Source organism: Natrix helvetica (genome assembly GCF_964273705.1).
Source record: "Natrix helvetica genome assembly, chromosome: 3".
NCBI lineage: Eukaryota > Metazoa > Chordata > Lepidosauria > Squamata > Natricidae > Natrix > Natrix helvetica.
In genome coordinates, this window is record NC_138549.1 from 109,904,419 (window position 1) to 109,925,713 (window position 21,295).

A 21,295-nucleotide genomic window follows, 5' to 3' on the forward strand; every position below is an offset into this window, starting at 1 on the left:
ATAGTACTTTTTTGTTATCCTAGTTTAGTGGCAAAGCTTTAAGGGATAGATTTAAAATAAAGAATATTTGGTAGGATTAGTATGATACCATAATTGGATGTGGGATCCAGCAGTAAGACTTTTACTGTTTATGAGAGAAGTGACTTCTCCAGAACAGCCATGGCACTTGCTCAGAACATAAGAAACTGACACAGTATGGAATCATCTTTTAAATTCAAAACACATGGGAATTCTTTTTTATTTCTGTGAACATTGAGGAGCAATCTTGCAATCAGTGAGGAAAAAATGAATACTTAAAATAGGATTTGGCCTAGAGTTATGTTAACATTTGGGAAAACTTTTTATCTTTTGTCTGGCAGAGTGTAACTCGTGCCTCACTAAAATATAACATTATGTAACCCTATAGGAGGGAGATGGGCGGTTATGAAGTTTGATATAAGAAGTCTGAAGTTTTATAAATAATGATTTTTCTGGTAGAATGTTGTTTTTTTTATAAGCTAAGCTCTCTTCTCAAAAACATTAAAAATAAATAAGATAACATGCATGCACAGTGTATTTATTGTGTTGTATAAAGTAATTTTAATTAATAATAGCAATTACTGGTGAAAAGCTGAATGATTTTCATAGTGAAAATGTAGATTAATCTGTGTAATGTAATGTTAGCCAGTGTAACTACTGTTATAAATATATAAATATATAAATATAAATATAAATATAAATATAAATATATATATATATATATATATATATATATATATATATATATATATATATATATATATATATATATATATATATATATATATATATATATATATATATATAAAAATCATGTTACAGGTATTATAAAATCCATCCTGTGTGGCTCTAAGGGTCAAAATATCTGATCTAGCTAGCCTTCCCAAATCTGATATCCTTCATTGTCTTGACTACCCGTATGTCTTTGATAATTTCCAACAGCTTAATTATTTTTCTGACTTGTAACCTAATAAGCAAAGTAAGAGAAGGCTGATACAAACCAACTTCTTCTCAGAGCAGAACTTTCCAAACTCAAAATACCCTATGCTCTCTTGAACATCCAATTGTATGCATTGTTGAAAAGTTCTGAAATTTATCTAATGTGCAGATGAAACCTGCCCTCCCGAAACCACAAATATTAAATCAACATTGCTTATCTTAGTTTAGAATGTTCACAGTTGATTATGCTTAATACTGGATATCCGATTTGATGTTACAATGTCTAATTAAAAAGAAGATTACTATGACTGGCAGGTTTAGAAACCAAGTTTGGACCTCCTTTTGTTTTGATACTATTAAAAAAAGAACAAAATAAAACTTTAGAAAAATAAATATTTCTGCAAAATGTGTGACTATATCGGTGTGCCTAACTTCTGGAGCATTGAGCCTTTTCTTCACATTCACGAGGGAGAATCACTTGTTTTGTCTAGTTTATTTTTGCTTCCAGCTGAAGGGGATGATGTCATGAAGGTAAGACAGTTCAGATAATGAGGTATAATAAGGAATGAAACAAGATTCTTAAGCACCAATTTTGACTCTTAACTTCCCACTCCAGAATAGGAGAAAATCCAGTTTTTGAGTCATTGAATTCAAAAGAGAGAAAGAAAGTAAGGGATGGAGGAAGGAAGAGACAGAGAGAGATAGAAAGACAGACAATAAGACAAAGAGAGGCAAACAGATAGATTTTGGTCCAACTAAATCTATGACCATAAAAATGATGTGGGGGGAACTACCAGAGACATTGACTGTCCAGGGTGTGAACTCCAGTTGTAATATGATACAACCCAATAGTATGTTTGTTTCTTACAGTAATGTAATGAAAAAAAAAAAAGTAGAATATTTGGAAGAGAAAATGACAAAGACTGATTTAGTAACATGCTATTAAAAGGAATGCTGCATATTCTGTAAAACGAGGCAAAGGCACCTGGGACTGATTAGTAGTAAAGTTCACCAAACTTCAGATTTTTTTTCTTTTTCTCTCTAGAAGGTCTACGGTAAGACTATTTCCGAGCTTATGTTGACAGAAATTCCCCTAAGGCTATACCTAGAAACAAAATGCATAGAAAGAAACCAAGCATTCTACAGAAACCTAATTAGGAGAGCTTTGCACTTCATTTTTAATATTAAAGGAAGAGATGAAAATCAGTGTTAAGGTGTGGGGTTTTTTTCTCTCCTTTCCTGGTCTTTTTTCTTACTTTTTTTACACTTACCTTTGATATCTAGAGTCTATAGCTGCATTAAAGTTTTTATAATTCATGTGATTTACATTTCATCGCTTACAAAGTAGACTCTTAATTATCTGTATACTGCTTGTTCATAGAACATTGTTTTACCTAAAAATTGGAGGAAGAGGTGGAGTAAATGTTGCTTGCTTGCTTGCTTGATATGTCTTAACCGCTCAGCTAAGTAAAATTCTTGGCAGTTTACAGAGAGTACAGGAAGTCCTCAACTTACAACAGCTCATTTAGTGACTATTCAAAGTTACAGTGGCACTGAAAAAAATGACTTATGACTATTTTTCACACTAACAACTGTTGCAGTATCCCTATAGCCATGTGATTTGACAACTAGCTCATATTGCAACAGTTATGGTGTTCCAGGGTCATGTGAACAGCTTCTGACAATCAAAGTCAATGGGGAAGCCAGATTCACTTAACAACGGTGTGGCTAACTTAACAACGGGGATGATTCACTTAATACTGGGGCAAGAAAGATCGTAAAATGTGGCAAAACTCACTTAACAAATGTTTCATTTAGAAACATAGATTTGGGCTCAATTGTGGTCGTAAGTCAAGAACTACCCGTAAAGATCTGGAAAAAAAATGTTGAAGAGTTCAGTGAGATGATTGACAAAACAATCAAAACAGATAATACTTAACTTCTGAATCCTCGATCAAACATTGTTAATGTAAACTTACAATAAAGTAAAATTAATCCATCTGGTCATGAACTACCTTACATACTGACATCAATACATTTTGCTCCTGTCACCCTTACAGCCAAAGAAATTAGGGAGGGCCCCTTCAGAGACATTTGCCATGTCCCTTTCACTAAGCCCTAACAATTCCTTACATTGTAATGTAATCTTCCACAAGGCATCACAGTTATAAAAACTGTTCAGAAATAACTATCTGGCAGGTGCTATCATATGCCAATACTATAGAGTATAGAGACTTTTCTTCAGGATTGATTGATTGTAATAATGTTTCATCTAAGAGGCTCAAGATAACACTAATATTTTGTGAAAATGTTCATTCAGTTTGTTCATTACAGAAATCTGAAGTAAAAACTGATATGCCAGGGGATAACGTTACTCAAGATACATTAAGCCTCTTGATAATTTTCATTTTTATACTGTAATGTTTGTTTTCTGAATGATACTTTTCATATGACTAAGTAGACAATCCTAGGAACCAGCTGAAGACAAAGAGGAATGTTTGTTTACAATTGCCAGGGAAGGATGATTTGACAATGTGTCCTTGACATGCTGATTGGCAAACTAGCTGTGGGCTGGATGTATAAGTGGCTCCAAAATTGCTCATCAACTGTTTCTTATCAATTCATGTCTTATAGAAATACAGACTAACGTGAATATTAGTTATAAACTAGTTTTCAAATGACCAGTGACTTTTGGTTACCGTATTTTTCGGAGTATAAGACGCACCAGAGTATAAGACATAGCAAGGTTTTGAAGAGGAAAAACATTTTTTTTCACTCTACAAACCTCCCCAAAACAACCTGTTTTTTGCGAAAACGGGTCTGTTTTTTTTTTTTCAAAAAAAAGGGCATGAATAGCCCTTAGGCTTTTAGAGTGCTCTTGGGGAGTGGGGCCAAAAACAAGCATAAAATGACCCGTTTTTGCCTGTTTTTTGTCCAAAAAAGGGCATGGATAGCCTTTAGGAAGCTTACAGAGTGCGGCTGGGGGCTGGGGAAGCAAAAAATGGGTGGTTTTTCGCTCATTTCTGCCCTCTCCAGCCCCAAGGAGCTCTCTGAAAGCCTTCTGAAAACTATGCCCTGCCATTTTGGTAAAGGGGGCGGAGTTTCAGGAGGCAAAAAATGCTGTATTCAGTGTATAAGACGCACCCAGATTTTAAGGCCTCTTTTTTGAGGGGAAAAGGTGTGTCTTATACTCTGAAAAATGTGGTATTTATCGGATAATGGGCTTGACTTTATGTGATAATTTCAGACCCTGTGATTTTCTTCTGGCCTCTCTCAGTCATTCAGGTCATGGTTGTCCCAAAGGTGCTTTTCAAAAGGAAACCAGATTGGCTTGATTTTTTTCCTTGAAAACATTTTGCTTCTCATCCAAGAACCTTCTTCAGTTCTTCTAGCATCCTGTGTTTTAGGAATTGATTTCTCATGAGTTTGGATTGAATGTAAATGTTCACCTGTGTGCTTCCAAAGCATATGCACAATAGGATGTGTATCCTTCTACATTTTGTGTGTGCTTCTTATAAAACAGATTCTCCACCACAATTGCTGGGACCATATTAATTAAGTTAGATCAAGCCATATGTTAGAAACCATTGCTTTGTTGTTAATTTAGTGGTTTTGTCTATATGCTGATTGGGATACACAATAACATTGTTTGGATTCTTTGCAAAGTTGTAGTATGAGATACTGTATGGTGCATATTCCCTTCACCAAAATAAGCTTTTGCCGCAATAGATTGTTCATATTACATCAAACACACATGAATGTGTAACATACCAGTATGTGATGAAACACAGTACACGGATTTGCTATTCTTTTCTACTATTTTATAGGACTATTGTTTTTCTTTTGTGTTAGCATTTAGTAAGTAACCACACTACTTGATAAAGTGGTTTGAAGTTACAGGCAAGCACCACATCACAAGCCCTACAGGAATTTATTTGAGATAAAGTACAGATGGATCTGATCTTCTTTCTGCTGCGATGGATGAAAGAAATATTGAGATCCATTGTCTTAAGAGAAGAATCTCACTGTCAAAGCTTTTATTTCTAAACAACAACAAAGTGAGGCAGCGTTCATATTGGAAACATCCATGTCTCTGTTGTGGTTGTCTTTTACCCCCAAGTATAAGTAAAAGAGAAGTAGATTTTTGTCATTCAATTTTATATCCTTTCAAAGTAGTTACCAATTACGCAGGCTGTGTTGTATTTTCTGTTGTCAGGAACAGATTAAAAGGGACCAACTTGGTAGCAAAGCGTGAAAATCACATACCTTAAAATCTATGTGCGTGCACGCGCACACATGTGTGAGTACACATTTTGGGGCTTGCATACATATTTTTTATTTTATTATGACATTTGCATACAGCAGATTTATGCAGACTCTTGGCTGCATTTTAAAACTCCAGCAGTAAAATATGCTGCAAAAAATAAAAAGTACAACATACTTATAACAACATATGAAGATATATATACAGGTAGTCTTCGACTTACAACAGTTTGTTTAGTGGCTGTTCAGAGTTACAAGGTCATTGAAAAACGCGACTTACGACCAGTTTTTACACTTACGACCACTGCAGTATCCCCATGGTCACGTGGTCAAAATTCAGGTGCTTGGCAACTGACTCATATTTATGACAGTTGCAGTGTTCCAAGGTCATGTGAGCCTATTTTGTGACCGTCTGACAAGCGAAGTCAATGAAGGAGCCAGATTCACTCAACAATCACGTTACTAACTTAACAATTGTGGTGATTCACTTAACAATTGTAGCAAGAAAGATCATAAAATGGGACAAAGCTCACTTAACAACTGTCTCGCTTAGCAACAAAATTTTGGGACTCCGTTGTGGACTTCTGACCCCTGGATTTCCAGTAATATAGATCACAATGACCTTCACCCATTGCAGCCTTTATAGAGAGGGAAATGCTATTGTGCAGAAGGTTTCTCTTTTTCTTCCGCCACTGACATCTGCATAAATGATAATTGCCCAAGTGGTTTCTACAAAAACACATTTTATCCTCTAACGCTGCAGAGCCATCACTCAAAAATAATAAAAGCCTGCCTTCCATTGAGGGGACCTATCTACTGCACGGGTCAGAAAGAGGGCTGAGAAAATATCTGCAGACCCCTCACACCCTGGACATAAACTGTTTCAACTCCTCCCCTTGGGATGCCACTAGAGAGCATTGAATGCCAAAACAATTCAGAGACAGGTTTTTTCCCCTTGTGCCATCATTCTGCTAAACATCTAATTCCCATAGCACTGTCTTACGGCTGTATTGCTATTATCCTTCTCATCTTTCCTACTACCTTCTCCTATTGGTATCTTATGATTATCTTACTTGGTGGTTTGTAAGTACATTAGGAGCTTATGCACCGGAGACAAATTCCTTGTGTGTCAAATGACACTTGGCCAATAAAGAATTCTACTCTATTCTATTCCATTCAAAAGAAATGTAGATCCATTCTGAAGGGCAACAGGTGTAAGGAGGGAAGAAAGCCTTCAAAGCTAATTTGGTGGCTAGGGGAATGCCTCTTCATGAGATCCCGGATCATAGTGACAAGTTTAAATATTTGAATAGCCTTCTTCCAATCCTCATGATCATCACCTCCACCTCTATTTATCTTTCTCCTCTCTTTTACTGGTAAGGAAACTGAGTTACAAATAAACCTCTATTAAATCATAAAATAATGATGGCTTAGTTTTTTCTGCCCTTTTGAAGGATTTACCGTGCTATATTAATGTGTAACCTCTGCAACAATCTGGGATTGTTGTATTGTGCATAGGATTTAGGTTGGCAGTGGCATCCTGCATGACAACAAACTTTCATATAGCCATTCAAATATTGGAGGCACTAAACATTTCAACCATGGGAAGGCATGCACAACACAGTATTTTCCTTGTTTCTGAGCATATTGAATGGTTCTTGCGTATGTAGCAGTGTGTGCAGCACAAAAAAAATCCTTTGGAGAGTGTGGTTGCGCAAACGTAGGATCTTGTGATGTGCATGAAATGGAGAATCTGTTTTGTTTCAAACCAGAACAAACTATTCCATAAGCTCTGCTGAACCATTTCAAGTCAGACAAAGACAGGGATAAAATCCAAGATGTTTCCGTTTGTGTGGATCTGAAATACGCCTGTTGCTAACTGCAATGATCCCAGGAAATGAAATGTTTTACACTGGTTTCTAATCCATTTGAAAGACAAAAAGAGGCTCACTATTAGCCACAGCTATTAAGTGTATAGAGTTCATAAAATCTTAAATTGGTAACCGGTTCACAGGCTAATATAGGAAATCAGAAATGAAGTGATGTATAGTGAGTGTTTCTTGTGTTGTCTTGCCCCACCCCCATTCTTTTTGAGGCCTCCTCTGCTCTCCCTGCCTCCCATCAGCCAGCCTTGACTTTCTCCCATTGTTTCCTGCCCTGTAAACAACTTATATCCAGTATAAGGCCATTTCAGTTTGTTTTGTTCCATGTATGCCCTCTTCAGGGGTGGGTTCCTCCTGGCATTACTACCGGTTCGGCACCCCAAAAAATTTGCGCATGTGTATTTGCACTTAAAAAGGTCTGCGCATGCGCACAACATTTAAAAGGGGGGGGGGAATTACATTTTTTCAATGAAGATTGTTTGTGCATGTGCAGAACAGAAAATCAAGATGGCGCCACCGAGAATAGAACCAGTACAGTCATATGTCCGGCCGAGTTACTACTTATTCGGCGAACTGGAAGAAACCCACCTCTGGCCCTCCTGTAATAGTCCTGAGCCTCTTATTACAATAGTGCTAAGTATACTTGCTAGAGTTCAGATATACAGTACTTTTTTTCCCTATGTGAATGGAGGAAAGCCTTTGTTTTTATAAAATTATTAGTTAAAGTCAAAGAACTTTACTTCAGTTGTGGATCATATTCAAAAACATGGACATAAAATAAAGGGAAGGTAAAATAAAATAATTAAAACCAAATGGAATTTTGTTTTAATTATTTTTTTCTTTCATTTATGTTATTTTAAATAGAAGATAAATTGAACACAGCCAGCAATGTTATATTTTCTTAGCTTAGGTAAACTACTTTGAGCACTGAAACTACAGGTAGTCCTCGACCTGTGACCACAAGTGAGCCCAAAACTTCTGTTTCTAAGTGAGACATTTGTTAAGTGAATTTTGCTCCATTTGCAGCCTTTCTTACCACAATTGTTAAGTGAATCACGACAGTAGTTAAATTAATAATATGGTTGTTAAGTGAATCTTAACAACTCCCCCATTGACTTTGCTTGTCAGATGGATGCAAAAGATAAATTACATGACCCTAGGACATTGCAACCGTCATAAATATGAGTCAGTTGGCAAGTTTCTCAATTTTGATCGCATGACCATGAAGATGCTGCAAAGGCTGTTAAGTGTGAAAAATGGTTACAAGTCACTTTTTTCAGTGTAGTAACTTTGAACCGTCACTAAATGTACTGTTGTAAGTTTAGGACTATCTGTATTAACACTAAGGCTTAAATGAAAAAAAAATGTAAATATAGTTAGAAACAGATAAATGAAAGGGCAATAATAAAAAAAACATTATTATTATTACTATTATTGCTGCTACTACTACTACTACTACTACTACTACTACTACTACTACTACTAGGTAACATTACAAGATAATATAATTATCCTGATCAGCTAAAACATATTTGAAATGTAAAAAAGTCACTACAACTTAGATATTGAGCATTTGTGTTGTAGATAATAAGAACCATGGGTTCTTATTGAAAGGGGGGAGGTATTGTTTCAGTGATTCCTAATGTACTGTAACAAATGTGCTTACAATATGAGATTTTGTGTCTTTTCCCAGAAACAGTTTCCAAGGCATTACAGTGTATGACCATCAAAACTCTTTGGAATTTGGTGGTGATCAGATTAAGTTGTCTAGAAGGCTTATCAAAGTTGGTTGCCTAATAAAAAAATCAGTAAAAATAAGACTTATGCTCAATTTGATGCTCCATAGCAAAGATTTGTTGCCTGAGATTCTTCCTGATCAAATCATACCCCAATTTCAGGTAGTCCTTGACATACAGCTAGTCGTTTAATGACCGTTTGGAGTTATGGCATTCAAAGCACTTCTGGCTGTTGCAAAATGTCATACCACACCCTCCATGCTCAACATTTTTTTGCTTGTTATTACCAAAAACGCCCGTTTGGGAGAATGGCTTCTCACTTACGAGTATCTTAGCAACTATGTGATTCACTTAATGACCATTATAAAAATGGTGAGAAAATTGATTCCAGTAATGTGGGTGGCTGACTTAAGACCAGAATCTGGATCCTAATTGCTGTTGTGAGTCGAGGACCTGTATCCTTTGTGCATGAGAGTAGCCATAATGATAAAGGCTTCTGCTCCAAGCCTTTTTTTTTTACTTCAAGATAAAGCCGTCAACTGACACCTGTTGGAATAAAACTAGGGGGAAAAACAAGCCTTAGTCAAAATTTGAAGACATTAAGCCTATATATATAGGCTTCAACTTTAAATAGCTTCTATATGAAGAACAGCATTAGGCACATGCTGAGCCACTTGAAGAATATGAAAAGAGAAATAATGGTTTAATGGATTATATATAGATGATACCTTTGAATTCCACACGGAGAGAATTACAACAAAATAAAATATAATTAACTTTATTTTACCCAATAAAAATGCAGTGCTGCTAGAAATATGTCATTAAAATGGTAATCTCTATATATGTGTCTCCTGGAATATGTTCAAGTCAATGCTTTATGGAAGAATTTTTTAGTTATCCTGTACTTTTCAATCCACTTATAATTATTATTTTTTTAAAAAAGCTGTCATTTATGGAGCACCAAAGATGAGATGAAAGCCAACTGATCTTTTTTCTTCTTCTCTCTTTCCAGGATTGTTCCAAATGCTCTTGCTAGTCCACTGAAAGCTGTAGTAGCTCCTTCCCTCCTTCAGAAACATAGCTCATCACCATCACATAGCCAGTCTCCAAACGGGCATCATTTCTCAGCAAATAAATTATATGTGCCGTTTCCAAACCAATCTACGCAGCAGGGGCCACAAGGTAATCCCATACTGAATATTTAGAGACGGATGCACCATGCATAAAGAAATGTAAAACGCGTACACTAATCCACTCTCTGAGCCAAATTAACCAAAGTATACTGAAAGTTATACCGTGCCTTGACATTATTATTATCTTTGCCATTTTATATCTGGATAAAAAATAGGGACATGTGAAATGTAATGACTTTAGACTATATAGCTTGTTATATTATCATCATAAGCAGGAAAGACACATGTGCTTACTGTTTTCTGCGGATCCTCTGTGTTTCTCATAATGCCTAATTTGAAATGAAATTTGGCATTCGACAGCAACTTGGATATAATCCCAAATACTATGAGCTTTGTCTGATTATGGGAGCTGCGCTCCAATTTTTGGAGATGCCAGTCATGCTGATGAGCATCAGGTTAGAGCAGTGGTGGGCAACCTTTTTTTTCAACTGAGCCAAATCTCGCCAAAACCACGATTGAAATTTATTTTGAGAGCCACATTTTTAAAACCGAAAATACATAGGATGGTACACTGTTTTTAGTTTCAATAAACTCTGGCATTTGAAGCACGCAAGTCTTAAAGCTGTCAAGTTGCAAGACCCTTGCACTCCTAACCCTTTAGAAAAAAAACCCCAGGGGTCTTCAAACCTGACAGCTTTAAGACTTGTGGACTTCAACTCCCAGAATTCCTCCTCCAGTCATGTTGGCTCAGGAACTCTAGCATTGAAGCATGCAAGTCTTAAAGCTGTCAAGTTGCAAGACCCTTGCACCCCCAACCCTTTAGAAAAAAAACCCAGGGTCTTCAAACCTGACATCTTGAAGACTTGTGGACTTCAACTCCCAGAATTCCTCCTCCAGTCATGTTGGCTCAGGAACTCTAGCATTGAAGCATGCAAGTCTTAAAGCTGTCAAGTTGCAAGACCCTCGCACCCCCAACCCTTTAGAAAAAAAAACCCAGGGTCTTCAAACCTGACAGCTTGAGGACTTGTGGACTTCAACTCCCAGAATTCTGAGAATTGAAGTCCACCAAGGGCATCAATCATATTAGCCCAGGGATCTGCAAAATTGGCTCTTAAGACTGGTGGACTTCAACTCCCAGAATTCTGAGAATTGAAATCCACCAGTCTTAAAACAGCCAACTTTGCAGACCTCTGTGTTAGCCCAAAGCCTGGCGCTGGGCGGGCCTTGCTCCCCCATTGGTGGAGCCCCAAGAAGCGAGGAGGGAGAAAAAAAGACGGAGGCCAAGGAGCTTCCCCCCCGCCCCCTCCCAGCAAAAATCTAACCGGGGAGCCGGGCGGGCAGTAGCAAATTAGCCGATCACGCAGCGTGATCGGCTAATTTGCTACTGCCCGCCCGGCTCCCCGGTTAGATTTTTGCTGGGAGGGGGCGGGGGGGAAGCTCCTTAGCCTCCGTTTCTTTTTCTGCCTCCTCGCTTCTCGTCCCCGCCTGACTTCAGGATCCTCCCTAATCATTGTGGGTCGAAAAGAAAAAAGGGAAAGGGGCGCTTGTTTTGAAGTGCCCGAGAGGAGGGAGGGGAGCGGGTGCCCGGCACACAGAAGAGCCGCATTAAAATGTGTAAAGAGCCACATGTGGCTCGCGAGCCGCGGCTTGCCGACCACTGGGTTAGAGGGAACCATTTGGATCATTAACGTCATGCTTTAGAAAGTAATATGACAAATATTTTACATTTTCGCATGAAGCAGAAATAGTATACATAGAGTCATTGGCATAATAAAGGAAAAAGTAAAGATTTCCCTTGTCCAGTCATGTACGAAGATGTTTCTATGATCATGTGGCCAGCATGACTATATGTCGAGGGGCACAGAACACTGTTACCTCCCCACCGAAGTGGTACTTATTAATCTACTCTACCTGGGGCAAATAACAGGAGCTCACTTCATCGCGCATTACTTAGGTCTCGAATCTGGGCTGTCGACTTTCCAGCTGACAAGCCCAGCACCTTAACCTCACCCCTCTCATTGGTATAATAGACTGTAGTAAATGGAAAATGTACTTTCTATTTTGTAATAAAAATAGAGCATTTTTACTGGAAAGAAGTAGCCACTCTTCGTGAGATAATGTAGTGCAAATGAAGTACACATTTTGACACATTCAAATGCAATAGCTGCTTACATGCTGAGGAGGAAAAATAATGAAAGAGCAAACAACTAGTGATGTCTTCAGTTTTTAAAGGATGTTTTCTTGATTGCTACAGTTGACCACTGCTGGCTGGCTGGCTGTTGTTGGCTAAATTGTTGTTCAAGTATAGCATTTCCCAATTTTTGTTTTTGTGAACCTGCTTTTTAGCCTGCTTTTGGATAGATTTAGTAACTGTTGGATAGGTCTATACAAGGTATTAGCTAAAATAGGGGAGTAGGTGCATGAGGTCCTGAGCTATTAACCAGCCAAGAATATTTTAATTCAGTATATAACAAGTGTTCAGTGTGCCAGAGAATTTGATTGAGTATACCATAAAATTAGCATGTAAGAAACGACATTACTATATTGATCCAGTAGTTAAATTGTGGCTGGAAATACAGCTAGTTCTTAACCTTTGATTTATCTTTGTTCTTGTGTGTGGGGGGGGGGGGGGGAAACTTTACAAAATCAACAATCAATTTTTGGAGAAAATATACTAATAACCAGTTCACCTTCTTTCAGAAAGAAACCTTTCAGCACCAGATTAGAGCTAAACTTGCAGAAAGCTAAGAAATGGAAAGATTTCAGATTGTTTTGATTTACAGGTAGTCCTCAGCGATCTATAGCGTAACAATCTTTCAAAGCGATGAAAGCCTTGGAAAAAATGCTATATCAAATTTTCTATGCCAAGCGCTTCCTTCTGCCTGCCAGAGGCAGTTCTTGCTCCTTACATTACTGCTACCTGTCCATTCAGGCACCTGCCAAAATCCAAGGACACTAAATCTCCATACGTGCAATTGCTTAGGAGTGGCTGAAATACCAACTCCCGTCTCCCCCTGGAAGAGCACCTGTGCCTTTGGCCTGGATAGCAAGAATGACATAGCAGAACAGGAGGGAGCAGGGGGGGGAAAGCGAATTCCATAGAGGAAGCAGTTCCACAAGAAGATTCCTAGAGAGGAAGCAAGTCCATCAAGTGGATTTTGAGGGAGGAGACAGATCCACTTCTCTAGGACGACAGTTTTAACCCTCAGGAAATCAGGCCAAAGGAAGTCTGCTTGTTCCTCTAGGAATCTCTTCAGGAATGGGGAGAAGGAGATCGTGCATGTGTAAAAGAGAGAAGGGGTAAGAGTGAGTGAAAGAGCAGAATAAAGGATGGAAGAAGGGAGGAAGAAGAGAGAGTGAGAACAGCCAGAGGGCAAGGACAAAATGAGGGGATGAAAAGAAAGAGGGAGATGGAGAGGAGCTAGTGCTACACGGTAGTACCAGCTGGGCTTTTGGAAACAGCAATTCTCTGTTACTTTGCTGGAAGACAAGGCTGCTTTGCAAACCTATTTCAGTGAATTCCCATTGTTTCTCAGCAATTGTCTGCTTGAATTGCAGCAGATGCCAGTGCAGAGAGGGAGTAGTAATGTAAAGAGCACGGGCTGCCTCAAGCAGGTGCAAGTGACTTTGGGAGATCCAGCATAGGCCATGCATGAATGTCTCGCTGGTCTAATGCTGAAAATCCTGCTTGCAAGGAGCTTTATCAGCACCAGAGTGGAGCCTCCTAAGATCTCCCCCACCTCCCTGATTCGCCCCATATTCCTTACCTGGGACTTTGTCTGCTTAACAACCCAGACATCTGCTTAACAACTACAATCCAGGAGTGCCAGAATTGTGGTTATTAAGCAAAGCAGTCATGTAGCATCTCACTTAACGTCTGCTTCTCTCAACAACACTAATTATGGTTTCAATTGTGGCTGTACTTTTAATTGAGGACAGTCTTAAAGCTTCTTTTCCAACTGCAACCTGCAAGAACTTTTATTTCTTTTCCCCACTTGCCCATTGAAAGAATGAAAGCAGGTTTGAAAAGCTTTGCCTTTGTTTTGGTAAGGTAATTCAAGCTTTTGATATATCCAAATTTGAAAGCCTAAGGCTATAACACATTAATAACACATTAATAAACTACATTTTGTCAATGAAAAGCTAACTAAGCTATATATAAAAAAGAAAATGGAAGTTGTTGCAACACATTATTTGTTGCTATAATAAACGAAACCTAAAAAAATAAATAAACAAAATTCATTATCTCAATCTGGCAGTTTAGAGATACGCAGGTTTACCAATCCAACAGATTCGTTGTGATAATAGAAATGATCTCCAACACATTTGAAAGGTGCAGGTTTGAGAAGGCACCTGCATCACTAAAAGCTAGTAAACAAGGAAAGTCAAGGATAAAATTTAGTTGCTTGTGAGTGTAACGAAAGAAAAAAAATGCCTGAATTGATGCTTTTGAAGAAGACAGCACTTCCCTAATTGTTCTGTGTCACAGGGTTTTTTTTAAAGTAGTAATTGTCAACTCAGACAAACACCAACGTGTTATTTTAAATGCCATTTGTGGTAATGTCACTCTGTTTCTGTTAATAATTTCAGATCCAGTTCTTAAGCTGAATGCATTTTTAATCAACGTCTGCCAGTAGACGTACATACTCAATTTAAGCCCACAAATTTTAAGGAACACTCATCCAACTGCAAAATCAATTATAAAGTCATTGTAAATGAAAAGGCATATTTGTATTTCTACTCTGTTTTTGGTATAGTAACTCAAACAAACTATCTTTGGACATGTTAGGGATATGAATGCATAGACAATGGGTGAGAACAAAACTCCAGTAGAATTTATGACTTCAGCTGCAGTAAGATCCAGATGGAAATTATTATAAATTGAAAGAATTTTGGCAATCAAATAAAATAGTACATCTATTTATATCTTTCATATTTGCATAGAAACTTTATATAATTTGATGAGTTTGACTTATTTATATTCATACATTAAAAGGAATGACACAAACGAATTGGCATTTAGGAGGCATATTCCAATACATTTACTCATTATATCATTCGTTTAAAAGTGCTTCAGATTTTTTGGCTGAGGCTTGAGGGAAATAGGAGCACCCAGCATACTTTATGATGTGGTTGAATGCAGCTTTTTTATGTATCACATATTGCAAAATTATAACTGAATGTTATGTTTGGACCATGGTTGATTCCTTTATTAACTGTTGTATTTCTATATTTAATTCCACGTAAAACATTTAACAGTGATCATTTAAACCGACAGCATGTTTAGGAAATTCTTCTTTAGAAATTAGCTGCCACAGATTTGATTTAAATCTGAGAACCTGAAGGAATGCCTGCAATCCATGTGGTGGACCTGGTGCTGGTGGCAGTGTGAATGTCAGCTTAGCTATGTCTGCCAAAATGTACTACATTTCTTAACACAAATAGAAATGTTTTGTGAATTTTCTTTGCAAGGAAATGTGGCAGAGGATAGACATTTTATTGTACACAGTTTAAGGGAATGGTTCACATATTTTAGCCCCTTTGGAGTTTAAATGTGGATCTTTTAGAAATCTCCTAAGATTTTTGTACAAAACCACACGGGGTAATTCATTGCACTATAGTTATAGGATATGAACCTCACTTTAAGCTCCTACTGTTACCATCTGTTACGTTTTGAAAGGTACTTGGCACATAGGCGCAACAAATTGTGAACAGTTAAAAACAAAGGGAATAACAAAAACAAAAAGTTCTTTGTCGATGGAAATAACTAGGTTAAGTGCAGGCAAGGCCCATTTGAAAGCTCACTTCTGTACTGTGACATCACTCATCATTGGTATTAATTCTGAAGACAGAGGGAGAGTTAACGTGAAGAGTTAACCAAATTGGATTGTTCTTACAGTAGGTTGGGAGCTATGTTTTCAGGACAAGAACAATCAAGGGAAGTTGCTTGGATAGCCTGAAAATAAAAAGAAACAAAACCCCCAAAAATTCCTTCAATGCAAAAGGAATATTCTTTTAAGGGGTAGATACCTCTGTACAAAAATCTCACTGTAGACATGCTATCATAAAACAACAACAACAAAAAGGTTTCATTGGATTGTCCTTTCTCCACAGCGTAACTTGTAATCACTCTAAAACACTGTAATTGGCAAAGCCAATTTATAACCCAGCTATTGTAACTGCCAAACATGCTGTTCAGTTTCTGTGTTGGACCTTTTAAACAGTCCACTATGACTGCAAATGCTAACAATAGGTAAAAATTAGAACCATACAAACTGAGAAGATAATAGTTATGGTAAATATGAGAGTCTGTGAGCCTTAACTTCAAATAATATTGGATGAAGTGCAGTAATTTAGGGAAAGCGCTGTTAAAAAGAGAAATAATTTGAAAGCAAAATTGCTGTTCCATTATAAAAAAAAATAGAGGGCCAACAGAGATGACGCTGACTATATTAGATAATCCTGGCCTGAAACATCATTGCTCCGCAAGACAGAAAAACATTTGGTATTAATGGAGTAAAAACATCCCTGTTCATGTAGCTAAAAACTTTACTAGGCAATTGTGACCCATTAGGGCTGATCAAGGGCAATATATGCTTGATTTATTTGCAGCCCTGTTAAACCAAATCGGGTAATGGGTGTTTGCCAGATTCCAGACTTTTGCTTAGCATTTTGCTTAGCATCAGTTATTGAATGAGTGTCAGTTTCAGAAGGAGGAAGCAGGTTGCATTCTTCTAAATGTCTGAACGATCTCTGTTTGCAGGTTACCAAGGTAGCTTTCACTCTATACAAAATTGCTTCCACTATGGAGATTGCTACAGAACAATGGACTCATCTTTCAGTAATGATGTGCTATCAGGGGAATCTCATTGCTGTAACCCTCTGCGACAAAATGGATATCACATACTCAGTGCACCTGTATCTTCAACAGGTAATGGATTTAGACTGTATTCCTACCATTTTTGTTGGACTTTCCCCCTTACAAAAACATTAACAGGTAGAGGATCTTAAATTTTAGACACAAGATAAGTCACATTCCCCCCCCCCCCAATTCTAAACTGCAGTTCTTTAATTGTATCCTTCTAAACAATAGGGGCTTTATTTGAGGTTGCAACAAATACATGTATTTTAGAGTATGTGAGTGAAGGGTGACTTCTCTCTGTTCCCTGTTTTGGGCCTGGAAGGCCTCCTGCACCAACCTGGAAGCCAAAACGGTGTGTGTGTATGGGGCGCATGTGGGAGGAGGGGGAGCATGGGGGAGGTTTGCATGCACATTGCATTATGAGTGCGGGCGCATGCACTCTGTTGCATGTGCGACGACAAAAAGGTCTCCCATTCCTGGTCTAGGATATTCCTTTAACTAAATACTGTTGATAATTTGAATGGTAAAAGTTTCTAAAAAGAGAAGAGTGCTTAAATTTATTTTCAAATGTATCCATGTGGAATTTTTAATGCTTTCCAGCACTGAAGTTAATCAGGCTCCTAGTTCAGTGGCTCTCACTTCAGTAGCTATCTGCTTAGAATCTCTCCTGGACTTGAATCTCTCCCTAAAGATCTAAAATGAAAAAATGGTTTAGAAATTATGGCAAACAGGAAAAAGTCCCAGAACCACATACTTTCCATCCTCACCTTTTATCTTCAAAGGTGTCCTTTCCTCCTTCTCTCCTTCCCACATCTGTACTTGACTGGCTTACTTTAGAGCATCTGGTATCAACCATTTTTGGCTATAATTCTATCATTAAATGTCTTGTGAATTGTAGCCTAGGAATAAGATGTTACAATTAAAATGTGGATACTCTTAGCTCCTTTACAGCACATTCTTAAGTACAACAGAATAACAGAGTTGGAAAGGACCTTGGAGGTCTTCTAAACCAGTGTTTCCCAACCTTGGCGACTTTAAGTCCTGTGGACTTCAACTCCCAGAATTCCCCAGCCAGCTATGCTTCAACCTTCTGCTGAAGCAGGAGACTATAATCTCTTCTTAAAAACAGAAAAAAGCATGTATATATGTATACATGTATGTACTGTATGTATGTATGTACAGGTGAAACTCGAAAGAATATCGTGCAAAAGTTCATTTATTTCAGTAATGCAACTTAAAAGGTGAAACTAATATATGAGATAAGAGTCATTACATGCAAATCAAGATAGTTCAAGCCGTGATGTGTCCTAATTGTGATGATTATGGCGTACAGCTCATGAAAACCCCAAATTCACCATCTCAGAAAATTAGAATATTACATGCAATCAATAAAACAAGGATTGTACATAGAACAATATCGGACCTCTGAAAAGTATAAGCATGCATATGTACTCAGTACTTGGTTTGGGCCCCTTTTGCAGAAATTACTGCCTCAATGCGGCAGTGTGGGCAGCTGGAAAATGAAGTCAGCATCCTCATAAAGCTCGTCTGCGGAAGGAAGCATGAAGTGCTCCAAAATCTCCTGGTAGATGGCTGTGTTGACTCTGGTCTTAATGAAGTACAGTGATCCAAAGTCCTCTTTTCTGATGAGAGCAACTTTTGCCAAAAGCACCAAAACCTGGTTCAATGACCGTGGGATTACTGTGCTTGATTGGCCTCTCCATTCTTTCTCCATACTCTGGGTCCTTGGTTTCCAAATGAGATGCAAAAGTTGCTCTCATCAGAAAAGACTTCATTTTCCAGCTGCCCTCACTGCCAAAAGCACCAAAACCTGGTTCAATGACTGTGGGATTACTGTGCTTGATTGGCAAACAAACTCGCCTGACCTAAACCCCATAGAGAATCTATGGGGCATTGCCAAGAGAAAGACATGAAACCGAACAATGCAGAAGAGCTGAAGGCCGCTATTGAAGCATCCTGGTCTTCCATAACACCTCAGCAGTGCCACTGGCTGATAACTTCCATGCCACGCCGCATTGAGGCAGTAATTTCTGCAAAAGGGGCCCAAACCAAGTACTAAGTATATATGCATGCTTATACTTTTCAGAGGTCCGATATTGTTCTATGTACAATCCTTGTTTTATTGATTGCATGTAATATTCTAATTTTCTGAGATGGTGGATTTGGGGTTTTCATGAGCTGTACGCCATAATCATCACAATTATGACAAATCACAGCTTGAATTATCTTGCTTTGCATGTAATGAGTCTTATCTCATATATTAGTTTCACCTTTTAAGTTGCACTACTGAAATAAGTGAACTTTTGCACGATATTCTAATTTTTCGAGTTTCACCTGTATTTGCTTGGTTTCTACTGGCATAAAGGAAGGGAAAATTTAACAATTAGATCTTTCAAAAGAAGGAATTTAATGAGAAACAGACATTGTTCCTCAGAAATGTTTGATTGTTACAAGTAACGCTGCAGGGCTATATGAAGTTGTGAAATGTAGAGGCAACGGTTCACTAATAAACAATCCAAACTGAAAAAGGACAGTCTTCTAACAACAGCAAGGCTTTGCTGTTACTGCTTATTTTTCAGAGACTTAAAGAACAACAACAAAATCAAAAGTCTAGTCACTACAGTTGCATTTTAGAAAGCTTCTGTTTCCATGCCTTGATCCAGAACATAAGAAAATGTCACCAGTTTCTATTGGTATGACGTCTTATTTGATGTATGACAAATCCTTAGTAGTTCAGAATGATTATTACCAAGGTCATTTAAATGTGAACATTAAGCATTCAACTTAAATGTCCACATTTAAGTTGAATGTTTACTGAACATGTTGAATGCCACTGTAGAAAGAAATATCAATTACGCATTCCTAGAAGCTATAGCACTGTTCTCTGTGTAGACTGAAGCAACCATTAGTTTTAAAGTTCTAAGGCAGCATCTCTCATCTGATGTCCTTCAGGTGTGTTTGGGAGTACAATATTCAAAGTTCCCAGCTATCACAATTAGTTATGGCAGTGGGAATTCTGGGAAGCAAACATTTCAGCCTACCAAGCTGTTGGACACCTGTTTATTTATTTATTTTGAACGTCTTTCTTCCTGGTAACCAAAGGAAAGGAGGGAGATTTGCAGTAGACAGATGGAAAGAAGCAGAAAAGTCAAGCAACTTCTACCCCTTCCTTGCTAAACAACTTAGGAGGCTTTTTTGTATTAAAAACAGAAACAAGGGAAAAAAATCTTACAGTAGAGCATCATATTTAGTCTGAGTCTGCAATTCAGATTGTTCTTGCTACCTCATAGTTACTATGTCTCATATGCTTATCATATTTCCAGGCTATGAAGTCATTTCTGAAGCAGAGTGCATATCGGAAGAAGTTATCAATGGAACTGAAGAGAATAATGGATTTTTCCAAAATGGCACTTTTGATCACTGTTTAAATCACATTCCTCCCATCTATACAGATACCTAAGTCTTATCTTAAATTGTTACTTTGTCTACCATACTTATAATGCCTTTTGTATTTACAGAATTGTTGTTGACCTACCTTGACTGTATTTAATCTGCAACCTTTTATGTGTTCAACTGCTCACATTTACCAATCTATTTTATAAAGGAATATACTGTGTAATTGTTGGTATCTATTCCTTTGTTGTGGCACTTTGAAACTGATTCTCTTAAGGGAGAAGGAGGACCATTTAAAACTGCTTGATGTGTAAGTCCTTTTGAGTAAAATATAAATTTAAATTATAAAATATCCTTGTAAAGATTTTTTTTAAGAAGTATGTTTTCAATTTAAGACTGCTGGTCCCTTTAATCACAGTTAATTCATGGGATGTTTTCTTGACTATAAAAGGACTTCTTTAAAATTCACAGACCTCATGTACATAAGCGTTTTCACTTTGCTGAGCAGGTTTTATATTTTCAATTTTACAAGAAAGAATTAAAAATTGGACACTAGTGTGCTCTCCCTTTTTTTTTACTTCATTCTGTCAATGAGAACTATCTTTTGACTTAGAACTCATACAATTCTACAAACAATTTCTGTCTTCTTTCCAAAATACTGTAATTCAAACCATTTATCATTTGACATTCCAGTGTTCGTTCTGCATGAAAGTAATGTAATTGACTTATTATGGGAAACATAAAAGTATAAAAAATAGTGTCCCAGAAGGTATGTGCTATACTAAATCTGTTGCTATTTTGGCTGCAAGAATTTAACACAACCACATTTCTCAAAATGAATAGCTTTAATAGAAAATAGAATTAATAACATCATTTTCACTGCTTCATAAAGACATGACTTTATGTTATGAAGTGTAAGACTTCATAAAGAGTCTTAGAAGTGGCAGTAAGCTAATAGTAACCCGTGTGATGGGAAGTGAAAGTGGAGACTCACTGGTGTGAACCAAAGAAATGAGAAGGAAAACACAATAATAGTTGGAATGTACA

General features: G+C 37.5%; 1 protein-coding gene across 5 annotated transcripts in view; it reads left to right on the plus strand.

Moving 5' to 3' along the window:
• The window catches only part of GLIS1 (GLIS family zinc finger 1), a 231,279-nt gene extending 210,499 nt beyond the window's left edge, over nt 1–20,780 (plus strand). For all 5 annotated transcript variants that reach the window (XM_081949644.1, XM_081949646.1, XM_081949645.1 and 2 more), the window contains 3 exons: nt 9,852–10,021; nt 16,736–16,903; nt 20,179–20,780. In XM_081949644.1, the coding sequence (XP_081805770.1) occupies nt 9,852–10,021; nt 16,736–16,903; nt 20,179–20,315 (475 nt within the window). In that variant the 3' untranslated portion in view covers nt 20,316–20,780. The remainder of the gene's footprint in view (nt 1–9,851; nt 10,022–16,735; nt 16,904–20,178) is intronic.
• Nucleotides 20,781–21,295: the final 515 nt, after the last annotated feature.